This window comes from Haliotis asinina, chromosome 8 (genome assembly GCF_037392515.1).
Source record: "Haliotis asinina isolate JCU_RB_2024 chromosome 8, JCU_Hal_asi_v2, whole genome shotgun sequence".
NCBI lineage: Eukaryota > Metazoa > Mollusca > Gastropoda > Lepetellida > Haliotidae > Haliotis > Haliotis asinina.
In genome coordinates, this window is record NC_090287.1 from 6,539,661 (window position 1) to 6,558,342 (window position 18,682).

General features: G+C 37.1%; 3 protein-coding genes across 3 annotated transcripts in view; 2 read left to right on the plus strand and 1 right to left on the minus strand.

Annotated features, from left to right (window-relative positions):
* LOC137293901 (probable tubulin polyglutamylase ttll-15) overlaps positions 1-18,682 on the minus strand; it is a 98,427-nt gene that overhangs the window by 54,351 nt on the left and 25,394 nt on the right. The window lies entirely within an intron of this gene.
* LOC137293900 (uncharacterized) overlaps positions 1-18,682 on the plus strand; it is a 111,070-nt gene that overhangs the window by 11,795 nt on the left and 80,593 nt on the right. Inside the window, exons 2-4 of the mRNA XM_067824703.1 lie at positions 14,346-14,426; positions 17,877-17,998; positions 18,328-18,436. Coding sequence (XP_067680804.1) covers positions 14,346-14,426; positions 17,877-17,998; positions 18,328-18,436 — 312 coding nt within the window. The remainder of the gene's footprint in view (positions 1-14,345; positions 14,427-17,876; positions 17,999-18,327; positions 18,437-18,682) is intronic.
* LOC137294209 (uncharacterized) lies at positions 12,516-13,955 on the plus strand. The gene has a single exon (XM_067825205.1). It carries the CDS (start codon positions 12,516-12,518, stop codon positions 13,953-13,955), a length of 1,440 nt encoding a protein of 479 aa, XP_067681306.1.

Below are 18,682 nucleotides of genomic sequence, written 5' to 3' on the forward strand. Positions count from 1 at the left end.
ATAATCAACACTTTTTAAATATCCTCTGCAAGCCTTGGATATTTGTAAGTTTATCAACTCATCTTGATATAATCAGCAGACACTTGGGTGAGATTCTCTATCAGTCTCTACATGGGGTATGTATAGTAACCATGGCTGGGAATTATATAAAATTAAACATTTTATTATTTATGAGGGTTGGTTGAAACTGACATATAATGTGTTTAAGTTGTTCATTGTTCACTAATTCCTGTGAATGAAAACCAGATGCTAAATAGAAAGAAACTATACTTAAATATTTTTGTTCGTTCAATCAGATTTTCTGAATGTGGATTTTTTTTATCATTTAAGTCAAACACAAAAATTAAACATTAAAGGGTTTGCCCAACCTTTACCAGACAGACAAGATTTGAATTACTACAACACTGGAGGGTTGGTTTCCATGTTGGCCACCTCAATCAGGGACTTCCTTGTATCATTAGCACGGTCTGTCAACAACTCACCTGTGCAGGTGAGAGGGTGTAGAGAGGAAGGTGTGTGAGATGTTGTATTATTGATTGTCTGGCCATTGTTTATAGCAACTGTTGTTCTAGCTGGGACAGGCGAAGCTGGTGATCAATCAGTTAGTAGCAACACAATCAGTCAGGTTAGGAACCTTTGACTCTTCATGACTGAACACTGAATTTTGCTGAGTAACAATAACAAAATGTTCAGCATCAAGGAGCAGATCTGTAATGTTTTTTCAGTTATCAGATGATATTTCTGATGATACTGATTCTTAGAGTTTAGTATCTGTCAAGTTATTTCCAGTTTAAATATTGTGTGCGAATATTTGAACAAATGCTTGTATTTATTCACTGATCTATGCAAAGGTATGAAGGCTGTGTTTAGTATTGATAGTTCACTGTAATACCAGAAACAGTACAATGAAGATTGATTTGTGTAATAAAAATGTTATCCTAGTTATTTTTACAGTTATTAGTAAATAGTTCACACATACTCAAAACATACCCCAAAACATATGGAAATTTTCAAGCATGACCAGACAACAGTTAATATCTGCTTGGTTTATGGGTGATGTGAATAAGTTTGGTTCATTGCAGCTAATTGAATAGTAATTGGTTACACTGCAGTCAGTATATTTGTTTACTCTAGAGAAAATGCAACTTCTCCAAATGTCAATGATGTTTCATTGGAGAAAAGTGTACATTTCCAGGGAAATCAATTGCTTTGGACATAAAATAAAATTTGAAAATGAAATCCATCCTCCAGACCCATATTTTCTTGAGTGACTGAGTTGAGTTTTATGCAGCACTCAGCCATATTCCATCTATATGGTGGCGGTTTGTAAATATTCGAGTCTGGACCAGACAGTCCAGTGATCAACAACATGAACATCAATCTGCTCAGTTGTGAACTAATGACATGTATCAACCAAGTCAGCTAGCCTGACCACCCGATCCAGTTAGTCGCCTCTTACGACAAGCATAATCACCATTTATCAAGCATGGGTTGCTGAAGGCATATTCTGTCCTGATATTTTCTTGGCAAAGTTATGCAGACATAATTATGCTGGAATCATTTAAGGTTGTTTAGCTTCATATTTTGTGAGCATTTCCATTAATTCATAAATTCCTGAGACAAAACTGAGTATGTTTCTATCTCTCCTCATCCATTTTAGCCTTCTGTGAGTGACAGAGATATTGAAAGGGTTTTTGTAATTACCAGACTCAGTACGTAAGTATTACACGTGATCCATGTGATATTGACATCTTGTACAGTAACAGGATTAAGGTAGGAAGCATCTGGAATAATTTATCCATCACCTTTGGGCAGCAGTCTTGAGATCAGGACAACAATTAGATCAGGGATAGCCTGCCAAAGGAAGTATGGATCTCCATGTTTCATTTGGGATCAGGGTGAGGGAGCTGTTATTCCTGTATTGACTTCCTGCCCCCTGATTAGTCATTGTATGTTGAATAAATGCTGATCACCCACGTTGACTGAATAGCAATGTCAAGTCAGCATCTGGTAAAATCAGAGTACTGCTTGTGGTGGTATTCCATGCAGGATGTACATACGTTCACAACAAATGTATGATACAGTATTATTTGCTTGGATTGATGAATTGATGGATGGATGGACAGGTGAATGGACAGGTGAATAGATGAATGGGTGGATGGATGGGTTGGTGGGTGGGTGACTGGGTGGGTGAGTGAGTGGATTATTTTTGCACAGCTTGTAGCAATATACCAGCAATATCTCAAGTGTACACCATAACCCAAGTGTGCAGCACAAATGTGTACAGCTTCACACATTGTACCCATGTAGGAAATTGAACCTTTTCGCGTGACAAGCGACACTTTAACAGCTAGGCTACCCCATCTCCCAAAGAGTGGAAGGATGGAGAGAGGGAATGACCATCAATGTGAAGAAAATGAATAGTTGGAAGATGAATTAATGGATTCATATGCAATAATAATATGCACAGTTTCACCTTTTGACTTTTATTCTTGTTTCCCTTCTTTTGGACATAGAAGAGAGATAATAGATTAAAAAAGAACATGTACAATTTTACTCTCCATGCTGCATGCAGTCAAGAACTGCCAAATCCTGCAGTGCTGTCAGGAGTTTCTGTGTGACAGTCAAGTCAGGTACACAACTAAACTTATTACAGTAATGAGTTTCATGATATCTGAGTTGGTCAACAAATAATTACTGCCTGATTTCTTGTCAGGTAAGAGCTCCTGAATAAAGGAGGTAATACGCCGGTGATGTGGAATATCTTTGTAATCATGTACAGCAATAGTTAATACTATCGATGTTACCATCTAGAGTTACCACTCTCCTGAGTTGTGTAAATCAACAGCAGTAGGATTGTACACCTAATATATTACACTAATGACTAAGGAATTGGCTTATTGATGTGTATTACGTCTGTTATTAGCAATGTAAATAATATATGATACCTCCCGGCAGTGTGATATGACAGTGGATCTGTGTACTCTGGCTATCATCATCAGTGTATGCTATTCTCATGACAACATGTTGTAATCACATACCCTTAGTTAATTAGGAGATTTTAATATTGTACAGATTTGGTAGCGCTGATATTTCAGAAATAATACCATTTTATCATTTATTGTGAAATTGTAGGGAGGGGAATCAGCAGAAAAAAGGGTGTTCTTCATCTCTTTTGAAAATGATAGACAACATAACTTGCACTCTGATGTGGGCCAAGTTCTTGAGCATGTAGGAGGTTCTGTGCTGGGGATCTGGAGGTAGTGATTAGCTTTGACCTTTAAAATACTTTTTTTGTCTTTAAGAGTTGATTGATAAAAATATTTGCCAAAAAATAAAAAATGACAGTGAACGAATGGGGAAGTAATATGTATTTTAAGTATAGTGGGTGTTCAATGGACACAAAAATGACGCAGTTACATGTTTTCAAATAAAACTTTTAAACATTAATTAAGGACTAATTATGTGTTTGAAGGGTTATTGAAAAACATTCCAGTTACATCAAAGTTGGCCAAGTCAGCAAAGTATTGATACTGTCGTAGGACCAATCTCTGACACAATATTACCTTTACATCCTGGTCTAGGACAGACCCTTTAGGTAAGTTCCTTTTGGGCTTAAAGTCAGGGATATAAATGAAATAAGTGTGCCATCACCTATCGATGAACCAGCTAGACTTACTGTACAAGCCTCAGCTCTGAGAGTACATGTTCACCACTTACGACATGTGTTTCCAGTTTACTAGTCAGGAAACCCCCTGACAAACTTTGATGTATGCCAATATATATCTATTTATAATGGATTTAAATCACATTTTTTATGAAATTAATCTTGGTGCGTATTATTTGTATGACTGTATGTGTATTACCAGGACTCCAGAGAATATATTTCATCTTTGCCATTTTAGATTCAGTACTATTTCAATCACTGAATGTTATGTCCAGGCAGCACAAACAGGGACATTTAAAATGTTGCACATTCGCTTCATGTTCACTATAATTTGGTTGTTACAGTGCACTAAAATGTCAATAAGTTGAGAATGCCTACAATACTTTATACCTCAACAAGACCCCACTTGGAGTGCCCCCTTAATGGGTTCAAGAACAGGTATCAGTTGGTCTACTGTACTGATTGCTGGCTTTCCTCTTGACTGGACAGTACCGATAAATCAATGATAGTTTCCCATAACAATACCACTGAACAGTTGCCAAGGATATTCACACCCCACAGGTCACTATGAGCGCCATGAGATTAAGTCAACATTCGTGTCCAGCCAGACACACATTGTTAGCACAGTTCTGCATTGCTGGACTCCATTCATGTGCTGTTAAGGGGAGATAACTACAAATGTCCAGCCATTGAGAAGTGCTAATAGTAACATGATCTGTATGAGCAATTGTACACACAAGTAATATGAATAGCTGCCACAACAATTGTTTTATTGTCATACTGTTCAGCCTTGATTGAGTGCAGAACTTGATTTTGAGATTTGATTGCAGGAAATATCGCAGTGCTTTCAATAGCCCTGTTTAACTCAAGGCGATACGTGTTTGTAGACAATATCGTGATCAGGGCCACTCTGTTAATGCTTGATGGTGTTTGATTTTTCGCATAACATTTAACTTGCCAAGTTGAAATAAAACTTGATACATGTATGGTCAGTAAGATTTATAATTTAATATTTTATAGGGTTGTTTTGGATGGTCAGTTGAGTAAGTGTTCATAAATGGTAATTCTTTTTTAATCATTGCCTGCTTCGTCTTTAACCTTACTGTTAGTGAACTGTAAACTAGACACCACTTGGCGGAACTTCTTGTTCACTTTGACTCTAGTGAGTTCAGTTTTTTGCTGCTTTTAGCAATATTCCAGCAATATAACGGTAAGGGACACCAGAAATGGGCTTAGCACATTGTACCCTGATAACGGGGAATCACTCTGGTTCTAATAAGTGCCACCTTTTGACAATTTTCAAGTTACAAGGTTCTTATTACAGTGAATATATGTGTCTGTAGGCATGTGTGCCTGAGTGGTCAGTCGTGATATTAATGCAAGCATGTGATTATGTAAACTGACAATTTAACTGTCAGTGGAACTATACTGGAGGCTATTATTGGGTTATTCAGTCTATTGTTGGGAGTCTATTGTTTGGAGTCTATCAGGTCTACTCATTTTGGCAGAAACAATGACATACACAACACACAGTAAATAAGTACATTAAGTGCATCAAGCAGTTGCCTAGACTTGCACAAGTCTTTCAGATAATAAATGATAGTTTATTATGATAATGTCTAATAATTCTGAATAAAAAGAACACATTGTTCCTCAAACAGACTGGCATTGACCTTACTAGATAGCATGACTAAACATTCCTGGAGCAAGGCCTGCTGTTTGAAGGCGTGTTGTCCACAGCCTATAAAAAAAGTCTGGAGTGGAGCATGGTTCTGCCTCATTGTTAATTGTCCACCATATTACAGTCATGGTGAGCGCCTTATGTTGGGTGTTTGTGATTACCCGTGTAACTTGACAGGGCTCATTTCAATAAGCTTTATTTGGAATTGTCTGTTTTTGTGTTCAGGAAAGTTTGATCCTATGTGAAGACTGATATGTGGGTTCATCAATAAGATGAGAAGGCATTCTGGGACAGAACTGTGAGTGAGTGAGTGAGTGAACACTTAAATACTAGGGATAGAGTTTGGTGCAAACAGTTCAGTAGAAAAGGGTTTTTAACCCCATGGCTCAGTATGAAACAAGATGGTCACCTATAACTTAGTAACCCTGTAGTCATCAAGTACACTGGTATGAGACACAACGATCATGCTGCATTCCAAGTTGCATGGAGAAACATCACACTTCAATAGCTCATCTTGGTTCAGCATCATTAACTCTCACTGACAGAACTCCCAAGAGTTTACACAATCAATTTTTCAGAACTCAGTGAAATCAGTTATGTGTGAATGATGATGAGAGGACGCCCACATAGGCAGTATCAATGTTGAAAAATATATGTCAAAGAATTAGATTTTAAAAAGTTTGCAGATTAAGTACAGGTTATATCATGTTTATATATATTTATATAAATATATTAACGATGAGGATCACATCGACTCTGTGAAACCGGTCAGAATTGAAGAAATAAAAATACATCTGTGCTAATGATCTTCAGACCTTTATCTTTTTCACGCGTGCGTGCGTGCGTGCGTGCGTGCGTGTGTGCGTGCGTGCGTGCGTGCATGCGTGCGTGCGTGCACAAACACAAACACACATTCATTATTGTGTAGGTCAAAACAGTCCATATGCATATTTCTTTTTAGGACTGTGATTAGATTAATTTTAAGCAGAGTTATCTTTCCTTGCCCATAAGTTCCTTACCCCATTGTTACCCTCACAATATCATCCCAGACATCAGTGCATTTCTTAAAGGGAATTTGATTCTGAAGTCAATTGAAAAAAGGTTTACCACTGACATTGGTGGCAATATTATCTCTCTCACTGCTTTTGCACCATAGACTTTTTGCCTCCTGACCAGGATATTTTGAAATAACGTTCTTCCTAATGAGTTGTAACATGGTTTACGTCAAAGGTGTGATACCAGTGTGTACAATGTACACACCCTAACCAATAACTATGAGACCCTTCCTCTTAAGTCAGATATCAGTATATGAAATAATTGCTCCTTTGTACTGGTGATATATTGGTAATGGCTGTTTTCTTCTGGTTCCCCAAGCAAACACTTCACCCAATAAACAGAATTGAACTTACTTCCAAAAATGGTGTGTATGATTAAAAATGGCACAATGCATAATCAGTGTATTTTATGGAGTCTTAAGGCAATATTCATGGAACAAAATGTAAAACAAATAATCCAAATAGTTTGGCCTTGTCTAACTACTTAGTTTTTTGGAAGTCATACTGGGTATCAATTCACAAATATATGAATGAATCGACAAAAGTCCTGAAGTTTGTGTAGATTTTTGTTTCTGAAGTGTGTCAGTGAGTGAGTGAGTGTGGTCCTACATCACTTGCACATTATTCCTGCAATATTACTGAACTGATAGGCACACAAGCTTTGCAAACTCTCCTTATGAGTACACTATGTAAAGCCTATTTCTGGTGTCCTCACTGAGATATTGCTGGAATATTGCTTAAACCAGATGTAAAACTGTGTCTCAAGTACACCTCTGTCCACAACTTCGCTCCAAAGTATCTCCAGCATCTTGTCAAGCCACACATCCCATCCCATCCTCTTCATTCTGGTAGCAACTTACAGCTCGACATCACAAGAAACAATCTAAAAGCATTTGGAGGTTGCTCTTTCTCTCACAATTCTGCAGTACTGAGACTGGAACTCTCTACCTCTCAATGTGAAAACAGCCACATCTTTTGATCTTTTCAAGTCATGTCTTAAAATGCATCTTTTCAAGCACTGTCTCTAAATATTCCTTTCATATGCTCTGTGTACCAGTAATGCTTTTATCCCATTTTTGTACATATTTGTATATTTCATACACAATATATGTCATGTTTCAGTCATGCGCAATGAGCATGTGACTAGCACATGGAGTTGTGTGCTTAACAAACACTCTTATTAAAACTAAAGTCACTCACTTGGACATGTATAACATACAGCTTGTGTTTCTCTGTATGTATATATTGATCTACTGTGGACACCCTTGAAGACGTACTGTATGCTTGATTTACTACTGATAAATGACCTTAAGAGGTTCTTGCGTTGAGGCCAATATATTAACTGCTCTGAGTAAGAGTTTGGTATGGATTTACACACAGTAAACCATTAACATCACCAGCCCTTCCTGACAGAATTACAGTGACCGTTAAATGTTTTATGTAAACGGGCATCCTTTTGATCACATGCCCTTGTTTTGTTTGGCTGGAGTGATTGTATTCTTTGTGCATTGAACCAGGTAGGGTACTCACATACATAATTGTCATCCCTGTTGAAAGTAAATCTATTTCATGGATAAACTTCAATCAGGAGTGGGTCTAAAATATTTACATTCATCATATTCAACACTACTTTGATATTTTCAAAACAAGAACATTAGATTTCAAGAATATCAAATTGAGAAATGTTGTCTGATTGTTGCTCCGCACATAAAAGGACACCTTAGTGGCCCGTGACAGGCTTGGTTGGTTCCCATGGTAGCCATTCCTGGTAATGACTTGTAGGGGGATTATAAAGGGAGATAATGACCACTGACTTTGGGGGTATATTTATTGAGGAGTACAACATGAATTTTGTACAAGAAAGACGAATTTCTTGTTTCTTTTGTTTACTCAGCGAGATGTGGATATGTGTATTCATGTTTTGTATTTCCGTAATATAAAGGTAATTTTTTGTTCATGTCAGTTGAAGCCATATTCGATTTTGAAATAGTGTTGGAAGTGGTGAGTGAGAGCATGTGTGCTTGGCATCAAACCAGACTCTCTATTCACTAGACCACAAAGACAATCCTGTTGATTTGCATCTGAATTTTTCTGCTCCGTACTTGTGACCATATTTTGTTTCAACATCAGGTCATGATAAAACTGAAACTTCAAACACAGATTGAATCAGCTGTGCAGTCACTCAAGGTATATGTTGTGTATATGCCATTTAATGTCTTTTTGGTTTATAATAATACATGCAGTAATGCCTTGCCCACAAGGCCATCTCTGTGGTGTTGTGGGTAGAGTACGTCTAAAAGCAGTTGTTTGTGGTTGATCCCCAGCTGTGTTATGCCGAAACACATTAAAACATGGTACTTGTTGATACTCTGATAGCCCAGCAAAAAATGGATAAAACAAGGAGTGGCCAGTTGCCAGTATACTGTGTCATTTGACAACAAATGGTAGACAACAAATGGATTTGCAACTTCTTCAGTGTTTACAACACAGGGTTACTGTGTCATTGTTTGATTGGCATGTTATGTATTTGGTGGTATGCTTGGTATCTCTGGTGGTCTTATCATGGCATTATGTAACTCACATATCAGTGTTTAAGTACAATACTCCTAAAATCATCCATCTCACCTTAAACAGCATATACATAGAGTTATACGCCCCTTCCAGCAAGATCACGAAATCACAGCAGCAGAGAAATATAGGTATTTATCAAAATACATCGGCAACTAAGACATCGAACTGTCTATACTGTTTTGTAAGGGTATAGAGTGTCTTTATGAAGTAGCTATGATAGACTTAGTGCTCTACAGAGCTCGGATGGGACTGTTTAGACAGCCGAGTGGTACGAGACAGATCAGCCATTGTGACAGGTACACACCGTACTCCGCTAGTTCTGATGTGCCCTACAGACTAGCTCTGTGTTCTGTGCTCTTCTCACTACATCTTCTGCTATCATTCACACTAGTGCACTTGGTTGAAGCTTCTGCAGATACTGGCTCCCCCCATTTTGATCTTGTGGCGAAACGAAATGTTTGTTTACATTTGTGTGACAGTAGTGACGACACGGACAGCTCAGCTCTGACAAGTGCCGTGAGTTACAAATACCTGAGGGCAGGAGCAGCTTTGCCTCTTAAGAGACTGATCCCATCTATGCTTCTGCTGTCAGGTGACATAGAACTCAACCCTGGCCCTGTAGATTGTTTAGAGGAGATGATGAGCACCATTTTGGAACAGATTAAGGCTAGTGAGGTCAGATTAGCTACAGACATCAGATCGATTAAAGATGATATCAACAGCATGAAGATTGACATACAGAAGTTGAGAGATGATATTAATTCCAATAAACAAGAGCAGCATGTGATCAGACTGGATGTTGACGCACTAGATGAACGGGCGCATAATATGGAGAGTTATCTAGAGGAGTTAGATTATAGGATAGAAGACCAGGAACAGCGTAGCAGACGAAACAACCTAGTTCTGTATAATGTACCTGAGGATGAGGACCTAGAGACTTACACTGACAGTAAGCAGAAAGTGCTGGACATTCTTAATAAGGCCAGGGAAGGTACTGATCTTCCACCCTTAGTCTCCAGGGATATTGAGAGGGCCCACAGATTGTCTGGTAAAAGGGGGGGGGGACAAGCCAAGGCCTATTATAGTGAGAATGTGCAATTGGGAGGACAAATGGCGGTCGGTCAAGCTGAGAAGTGAATTGAAAAGTCAAGGAGTGGGGATCGCTAACGACTTGACCACATTCCAACGTCAGGAGCTACAGCGACGGCGTACAGAGAACCCCAACATGCGTTACTATTTTAAAGGTAACAAGCTGATGGAAGTTCCCTTGAACAACACGGCTCACTCGAACAGGGCTACACGACCACGTTCACGCACACGTAACAACGCTTGGGGTGGAAGTAACCAGGGACTCAGCCGGAGACCCAGGTCTGACTCACGTCACGCGGACATGGACGACACCCACTAGGGGTGTGGCCAGGGCCTTGAGTCTCATAAGGAACATTTTACGGTGCATCGGAAACACTCATATGTACAGCCAATTCCTAACATACACATTACTACTACAAATGACCATGATAACCTGACAGACTCAGTGACTTTTTTGTTTTGGAACATTGGTGGAATTATACACAAGTTATGTGACACCGATTTTATTGACTATGTTAAATCATTTGATGTAATTGGCCTGAGTGAAACTTGGAGTAGTGATGTAGAATTACACTATATCTTCCCTGATCATGATGTGATAGTGAAAACAGCAAACAAATTATCTAGTAGTGGGAGACTATCTGGTGGAATGTTAGTGTTAATACGTCGTCAGTTTTGTAGTTATAAGAAATGGATAAAGCTAACAGATAATGCTATCTTCATATTATTTGATCGAGTTCTATTTGGTTTAGACAGAGACATTCTATACTCATGTGTTTACATTCAACCGGAGAGCTCGACCTGGTATGATAAACTATCACCAAACTGTAAAAACGGAGTGCTTCTGTATCAAGAGTCCTTATTAGATATCATTTCTGGTTTACCCGATGTTTATATCCTCAGTGGCGGAGATTTTAATGCCCGAACTAGTGCAAACCCAGATTTTGTAGAAGATGACCTTCTAGATTATACAGAAAACCAAAATGCATCACAGTGGGACTTTTTAACAGACTATTTTAATTTGAAACGTTTTTCCGCCGATAGAACTTTAAACAACTTTGGTAAATCCTTACTAGATCTTTGTTCTATCATGAATATTCATATTATGAATGGGCGCTGTGGTGGTGATACAGAAGTTGGAGACTTTACTTTTATAGGTAACAACGGGACAAGTGTAATAGATTACATAATATCATCGTCTGTATTATTTGACCATGTTTGTGACTTTAGCATACAGTCACGTACTGAATCAGATCACCTACCTGTTACCTTATCAGTAAAAGCACAACATGTTAGATCTTTAGATAACACGAAAAGAAATTCAAATAAGGCCTATAGGTTTTATTGGCAACAGGATAAAGTTGAAGTATTTCAAGAAAATCTATTGTCTGAAAACATTCAGTTATTGTTTTACAAGTCAGTTGATTCTGCTTTTACAAATATAGACGATAGCATTAGATATGTCACAGACGCACTGTGTTCCGCAGCGGAAGATATGAAACGTAAAGTTGGTATGATATGTAGAATATCAAACAAATGGTATGATGGAACTTGCGAAAAATTGAAAAGAAAACGGTGTAAATTACTAAACAAGTTTAGAAAGGTAAAAGACAAGGAAACGTTTGAAGATTATTGTCAAGTAAGAAATGAATATAATGCAGTTTGTAAACAAAAAAAGCTTGATTATTATAAGAACAAAAAAGGGGATATAGAAAATAATATAGCAGATTCAAAAAAGTTCTGGAATAAACTTAAGTCTTTGAAGAATCCTACCATATCAAACAACAGTATTGACATGAATGACTGGCATCAGCATTTTAGTGGCCTCTTCAATTTCAGAACTGATCTACAGAAAGGAGTAAATGATAAGGTAGAAACATTAAATGCTTCTGAAACCTCTGACTCTAGTTTTGAAATAACAAAGGATATGTTGGATTCTCCGATCAGTAGAGAAGAAATACTTGATGGTATCAATAACTTAAAATGTAATAAATCGCCTGGGGTTGATGATGTTTTACCTGAGATGATTAAGAGCTCAGCACATATAATAGCGCCCTACCTGGAACTGTTGTTCAATATCATTCTTGAAAGCAGAACGTATCCATCCAGTTGGTCCATCGGTATTATCGTTCCAATTCATAAACAAGGCAGTGTTGACAATCCAAACAACTATAGAGGAATCACACTTTTAAGCATTTTTAGTAAAGTTTTCACTTTTATCATAAATAAAAGACTAGTGACGTGGGGGGAAGCAATGAATAAAATCAGTGAGTCTCAGGCTGGATTTAGACATGGGTATACGACCATAGACAATATGTTTATCTTACATAGTATTATTAATTTCAAGGGTGGTAAATTATATGCTCTTTTTGTTGATTTTGAAAAAGCGTTTGACTCTGTCCACAGGAAGAAACTTTGGGATACATTCAGTACTCATGGACTTAACCCGAAAATGAAAAATCTGTTACACAATATCTATGAAAATGTAAAAGCTTGCGTCAGAAATAATAATGAATTGTCAGATACATTTAACCTAGAGCTTGGAGTGAGGCAAGGTTGTATACTTAGCCCATTCTTATTTTCGTTTTTCATTAATGAACTAGCAACTCAAATTGAAATGAATTGTGAAAATGGAATCCAATTGCATCCAGATATTGTACACGTATTTCTGCTGCTTTTTGCAGATGACATTGTCCTGTTCTCGAGCACTGTGGCAGGTTTACAAAAACTAATAATGGAACTAGAGACATATTGTGATGAGTACAAGTTAAAGGTTAACAGGAATAAAACTAAAGTAGTAGTTTTCAAAAGGGGAGGGCGCCTAGCGAAAAATGAGAAATGGCAGTACAGGGGCATAGAACTAGAAACCACCAATTCGTATAAATACTTGGGAATATTTTTTAGTCACTGTCTCTCATGGCTAACACATGCTAAATACGCAAGTCTGCAAGCTCAGAAGGTCATGATAGGTCTCTATAAGCAACTGAATGTATTTGGAGATTTAAATATAAGTTCGTACTTCAAGATATTTGATGCAAAAATTTACCCTATAATATCATACGGTGCTGAAATTTGGGGGTTAAGTCATCTACCAGATATTGAACGGGTGCAATTACAAGCCTGCAAGAAATTTCTTGGTGTTAAACACAATACAACGAATTTAATGGTTTACGGAGAATGTGGTAGATATCCAATGTCGCTATTTATGAGTATAAAGGTAATTAAATATTGGTTAAAATTATTGAATATGCCCCCGTATCGTTTACCAAAAAAATGCTACAATATGTTGGTACTATTTGATAGAAACGGCCACACTAACTGGGTTACTGCAATTAGAAAATTTCTATTCTCAAAAGGCTTTGGATATGTCTGGAACAATCAATATGTCAATTTTAAGAACTTGTTTATTTCAGAATTAATGAGAAGACTAAAAGATATGTATTTGCAAGAATGGTTTGAAAACATGTCTCTTTCGAGCAAATGTCTTTACTATAGAATGATTGAATATAATTTAGACCAGGAAATGTATCTGTCAGTTATTAATGTCAAAAAGTTTAGAACGGCGTTAAGTAGATTTAGATGTTCCTCGCACAATTTATATATTGAGAGTGGAAGATTTAGAGGGATTGATAGAGAGAACAGGATTTGTAAGCTTTGTGATCAGTGTGCCATTGAAGATGAATATCATTTCCTTTTAATATGCCCGGTGTATACTCGATTGAGAAATCTTTATATCAACAAATACTACAGTGTGCATGCAAACCAACACAAATTTGTTGCGCTATTGAGTAATAGAAACAAAATTATACTTCAAAACCTGCCAATGTTTGTGTATTATGCAATGAAATTCAGAGCTGAATATATGTTAGAACATAATATTAGTTACATGTAGGTACCCATTTGTCATAACTAATTACATAACATGTGATGCGCTGAATAAGATATGCTATGGCATGTTGTATTTGTATGCTGTACTTACAATAATTTTTATCTAAAGTTTTGAAGTTGATTGCTTGTACTATAGGCCTGTGGCCTTTCAGTATATTTGAATAAAGTTGAACATAGTAGTCTATTATCATGAAACTGCAATATAATGTGTGATAAATGGATTGTGATTGGAGCAAGGATGGCCAAGTTGCTGCCATTCCCAGTACAGAGTTACTTAGTAACCCAAGGCCGTGGCTAAACTTACAGTTCTGAGTTTGAATCACACATTTGATCTGATTGTGTCTCAAGTTTATCAACGCACCACAGATTTTTTACGTGATTTATTTCATTCCAGGTGTCAAATGTCAGGCATGGGATTGACAACAGTCCTCCGAAACGATATCCTCACCTCATACTCCGCCTTAAACAAATACAGGTAAGAATAAAAACATTGTCTAGGAATACACACTGTATGAGTTATTAAGTGATTTTCTTTTTTCTCCTGACACATCTTCTGGTATAAACCTTCATAAATGTGTCAGATTTGCAGGAGAATCTAGGCATGTCTTCCCTAAGATTCAATGGCTCACACATAATTCTGGAGGCTTCTTGTCATTCACCTTGGCTTGGAAACTGTCTGTTTGTATCTACTTGGAAACTGTCTGTTTGTATCTACTTGGAAACTGTCTGTTTGTATCTACTTGGAAACTGTCTGTTTGTATCTACTTGGAAACTGTCTGTTTGTATCTACTTGGGAACCACAGAGTTACTGTCCCGAGGGTATTGTGTGGTATGTTAGATTGAACAGGAAACCTCCTGAATTATGTGTTAGCCATTGAACCTTACTTGTAGTAGATACTGAAAATCTTGAGTATGTAATAATCATTTACTCTCTTGGATCTTGTTGACTGGGTTTTGTAAATGACAAATAAATAAATGGAATTTTTTGTAAAATGATTAATGCCCATCCTGTATCAGGTTCCTTTTAATTAGCTTATTCCTTCCATTGTACATTCTGCTGCTTCTCACTGGCTGGACGTAGAATCTGTTGTAGACCACCTGACCTGCACTGTTTACTCTTCACTTTATTGTAAGCAGATTACTGTAAGTTAGGAAGCACTTGAGATGAAGTCTACAAGCACACTTACACACTTGTATCATATATTCCTTGACACAAGAACTATTCACTACCCTTTATTGTCGTCCCTCCTTGTCATACTCATAGAGTTCAAACATCTACAACTCTTGACATTTTTCTTTTTTGTCTGATAAATAAATTCCCTTATTGGTTTGTTTAGCTTTTCTCGGGTATACAACTTGCAATAATAGATGTCTGTATTTTTGGACATTTTAAGCATTTATTGTGAGAAATTAATGTGAATATTAATATGTGCAATTTGTGTAAAGTTGCACAAGTTTGATAGAGGTGTGTATACATTCAAACCATTCTGCAATACTGTAAATATGTATGCAACACCAGTATGTATGTTGAGGTTCTATTAAAATGGTAAGTCGACAACAAAATCTTCAAGGGCTTTTTAGCAGATTTAATGAGCAACACACAAAAACTAGACACAATGATACAAAACCAAGGTTTCAGAACATTATTGTGACTTACACACATGCTTTTCTGGTAACAGACTTTTGTTTGGTGAACCGGTTGAAGCTGTGAAATCGCTTGCAATTTATTCATTGGCATACACTGATCTCGCTCACCCACACACTGTCTCATATAAAAGTCTCATGTAAAACTTCTGCTCTCAAGAGCACAATTCAATACTTCCCTTCTTATAAAAAATATTCCTTTTATTACAGCCATGACATATAAGCAGAGACAGTTTATTTAATGTCAATCAATAGTTTGTTTATCACGTTCGGTAAACACTATTGAGATATTGACCATCTTCATTGATGTTTTTCCTTCAAAGCAGACTCCTACCTGAAATCTACCTGGCCCAGGTGTGTACTTACCTGTCTGCATGAACAATCAGCTTTGTTCTTCAGAATCCATTTCCCTGTTGTCTGATGTCAAACAGTGCAAGAGAATGTATAAAGACACATTCAGATGTATAATTGTAGATGATTTCATTGTGTCTGTCATCACTGGCCATGTGGAATGGCGATTGTCTATCTCAGGCTGGAAGATATTTGCTAGTATGGACTCGGGGAATAATAAATCAATGGTTTGTGTTTCTGTTTGAGCAATATTGGAAAGTAGAAATGATCAATATTTACTGTGTGTTGGTCTGTATTCTCAAGTATGCTGTGTATTGTGAATAAATCATTTGGGTCAATGCTGTTGTGAACACTATTACAATTGATAGCAACATGTCAACCAAAGAAAAATATTAGTCCCTGTTTATCTCCTGAAATATGCATGCCTTAACGAAAAACACTGAGACTTTTTCACTTTTATTAGATGTGCTTCTTGTGAAAAGGGAGAAGAATTTGACAGAATTATTATTTACATACAGTAATACAACTATCAATTATCAAAGTCAATCAACTACCTTAATCATTTTGAAATTCCTTAAATAGATTCCTTAAATAAATTTTTAAATCACCCATTGCTAATCCTTTTGGTCATGCTTTGAACATATCCAGTGTAAAATGGCTGTGATCTGTTATTGGCAAAGAAGAAATCATCATTTTCAGTATCTCAATAAACATGAAAAACGGTTTATGTGCACCAAGCTACTGGCTATATAAGTTAAGCTCTTTGTTTCTTCATATTTTTATGAGATGTTTTTGAATATATGCACAGTCAATAGTATGTGTTAGAATCGTGAAAAGAGAATTGGAACAGGATCAATAACAATCTAACACATGTGCATTTGCTTCCATGAATTTTATAGTTTACTGACTATCCCTTGAGTGATTTGTTTTGATCAATGTTTAATTTATCTCACAGCATGTAAGGACATTAGTAAAACTCTAACATATGTCATATTTGGGATTTCACTTTCTTAGTAAAGTACAAATTCTAGTACTTTTTTCGGTTGAGTCCCATCCGGGATTCGAACCCGCACCCTCAGAGTCAGGCACCTAATCGCCAGCACACAAAGTCAGCCGCCTAGCCCGCTCAGCCACCGCGACTACTAAGAAAGTGAAATCCCAAATATGACATATGTTGCATTTGACCACTTTCTAAATGGCATCGTGTAATCATAGTAAAACTCTGAAAATGATCTAAATAATGCACATTCTTAATTAGACTTGCACAGTAGAGTCTCTGTGTGTCTCAAATGTCCTGACATGCCCTTCCCTCCATGCATCGACCAGACAGTGAGACGAATGAGTGAGAATGAACTGATATGCTTTGTGTGCTTTGTAACATGCATGCTGGGGATTTAAACACGTTCTTGATAAAACGAATTGTATACTTTTTTAGTTTGTCCAGTATAGGATTTGAACCTATACGCTCAGAGAAATCACCAAATCACACAATAACATGTAGAAAGTGATCAAATGTAACATATGCTGTGTAAGATTCATTATAGAAAGTCAGTGATCTAACTCACACAGTCATTCAGCCAGGGTGGAAGGAAGGTTAGACAGAAAAGAACTTTGTTAAGTAAATGGGATAGCCTAGTTTTTGCGTTCACTCGTCATGTTGATTTCCCACATGGGTGCTATATGTGTGTTCCCTGCATGATATTACTTGAATATTGCCAAAAGTGGCATTAAACTAAATGCTCACTTAAGGATGTACATGTATTTTAGTGGTTGAGGTTGTAACTAATTTCATATGTTTTCACAGGTAGAGGAATGTAGGTCAAATAACCACTGGTCAAAATACTGCCTCTTCTAAAATAGTAGAATAAGGAGAAAGTTTAAAGGAGAATGTTTCAATGAAATGTATGTATGACTTTGACATTTATTGCAGAAAGAGGAGGAGAAGATGGCCGAGGTGGACCATGAGAACAAGCTGCTGCTGCAGAAAATGACGCAGATCATGAGGACACATGGACGCATCGACAACTGGAACTTGGAGCATGAATCTCGCAGGTCAGTTTCATTGAGGCTGCAGGAGTGTGAGATTCAGATGTGTAGTTGGGTACTGAGGATATTTGGATACTGACCCAGGCTAACCCCAGTATTCCTTGCACATTGTGAAAAAGGGCAAGGGAATACTTGAGGCTCACATACAACATTCACTTACTCAGTGCAGAAATTTTGTTTTATCAGTCATTGAAATAACACACTACACTGATGAATATTCAGGTAGTATCATAATCAATAATGTGTGGTAGCTAAAATTTCCCTTGATTATTTCCATGTAGAACACCAGACCCCTTTTTGTGACAAGCAAATATTTCACCATATTACTATTTCAGCCTGAACTACCCCTACAAACACAAGCAGTTGGAGAAGATAGCAGAGGAGAACATCAACATTGCCCGTCGGCTGGAAACTGTGCAGCCAATATACAACAAGGAAGAATGGGTAGGAGATCATATATTGTGGATGCTTATTGCAGCCTCAAACAGAACAACATGAAAAAATAAATAATGGATTGACTGCAAACTGCTTTGCAAAAATATTTTAAATATGGGTCGAAAGCTGGAAGTCTTCTCAAGTCTTCTTTTCTCTGAACTTGAATACATTTTCATAATCTATGTTTGGAATAACTCGGGCATTTGGCTATTACAAAATGAATTCTGAATTCATTTATATGATTAATTTGAATAA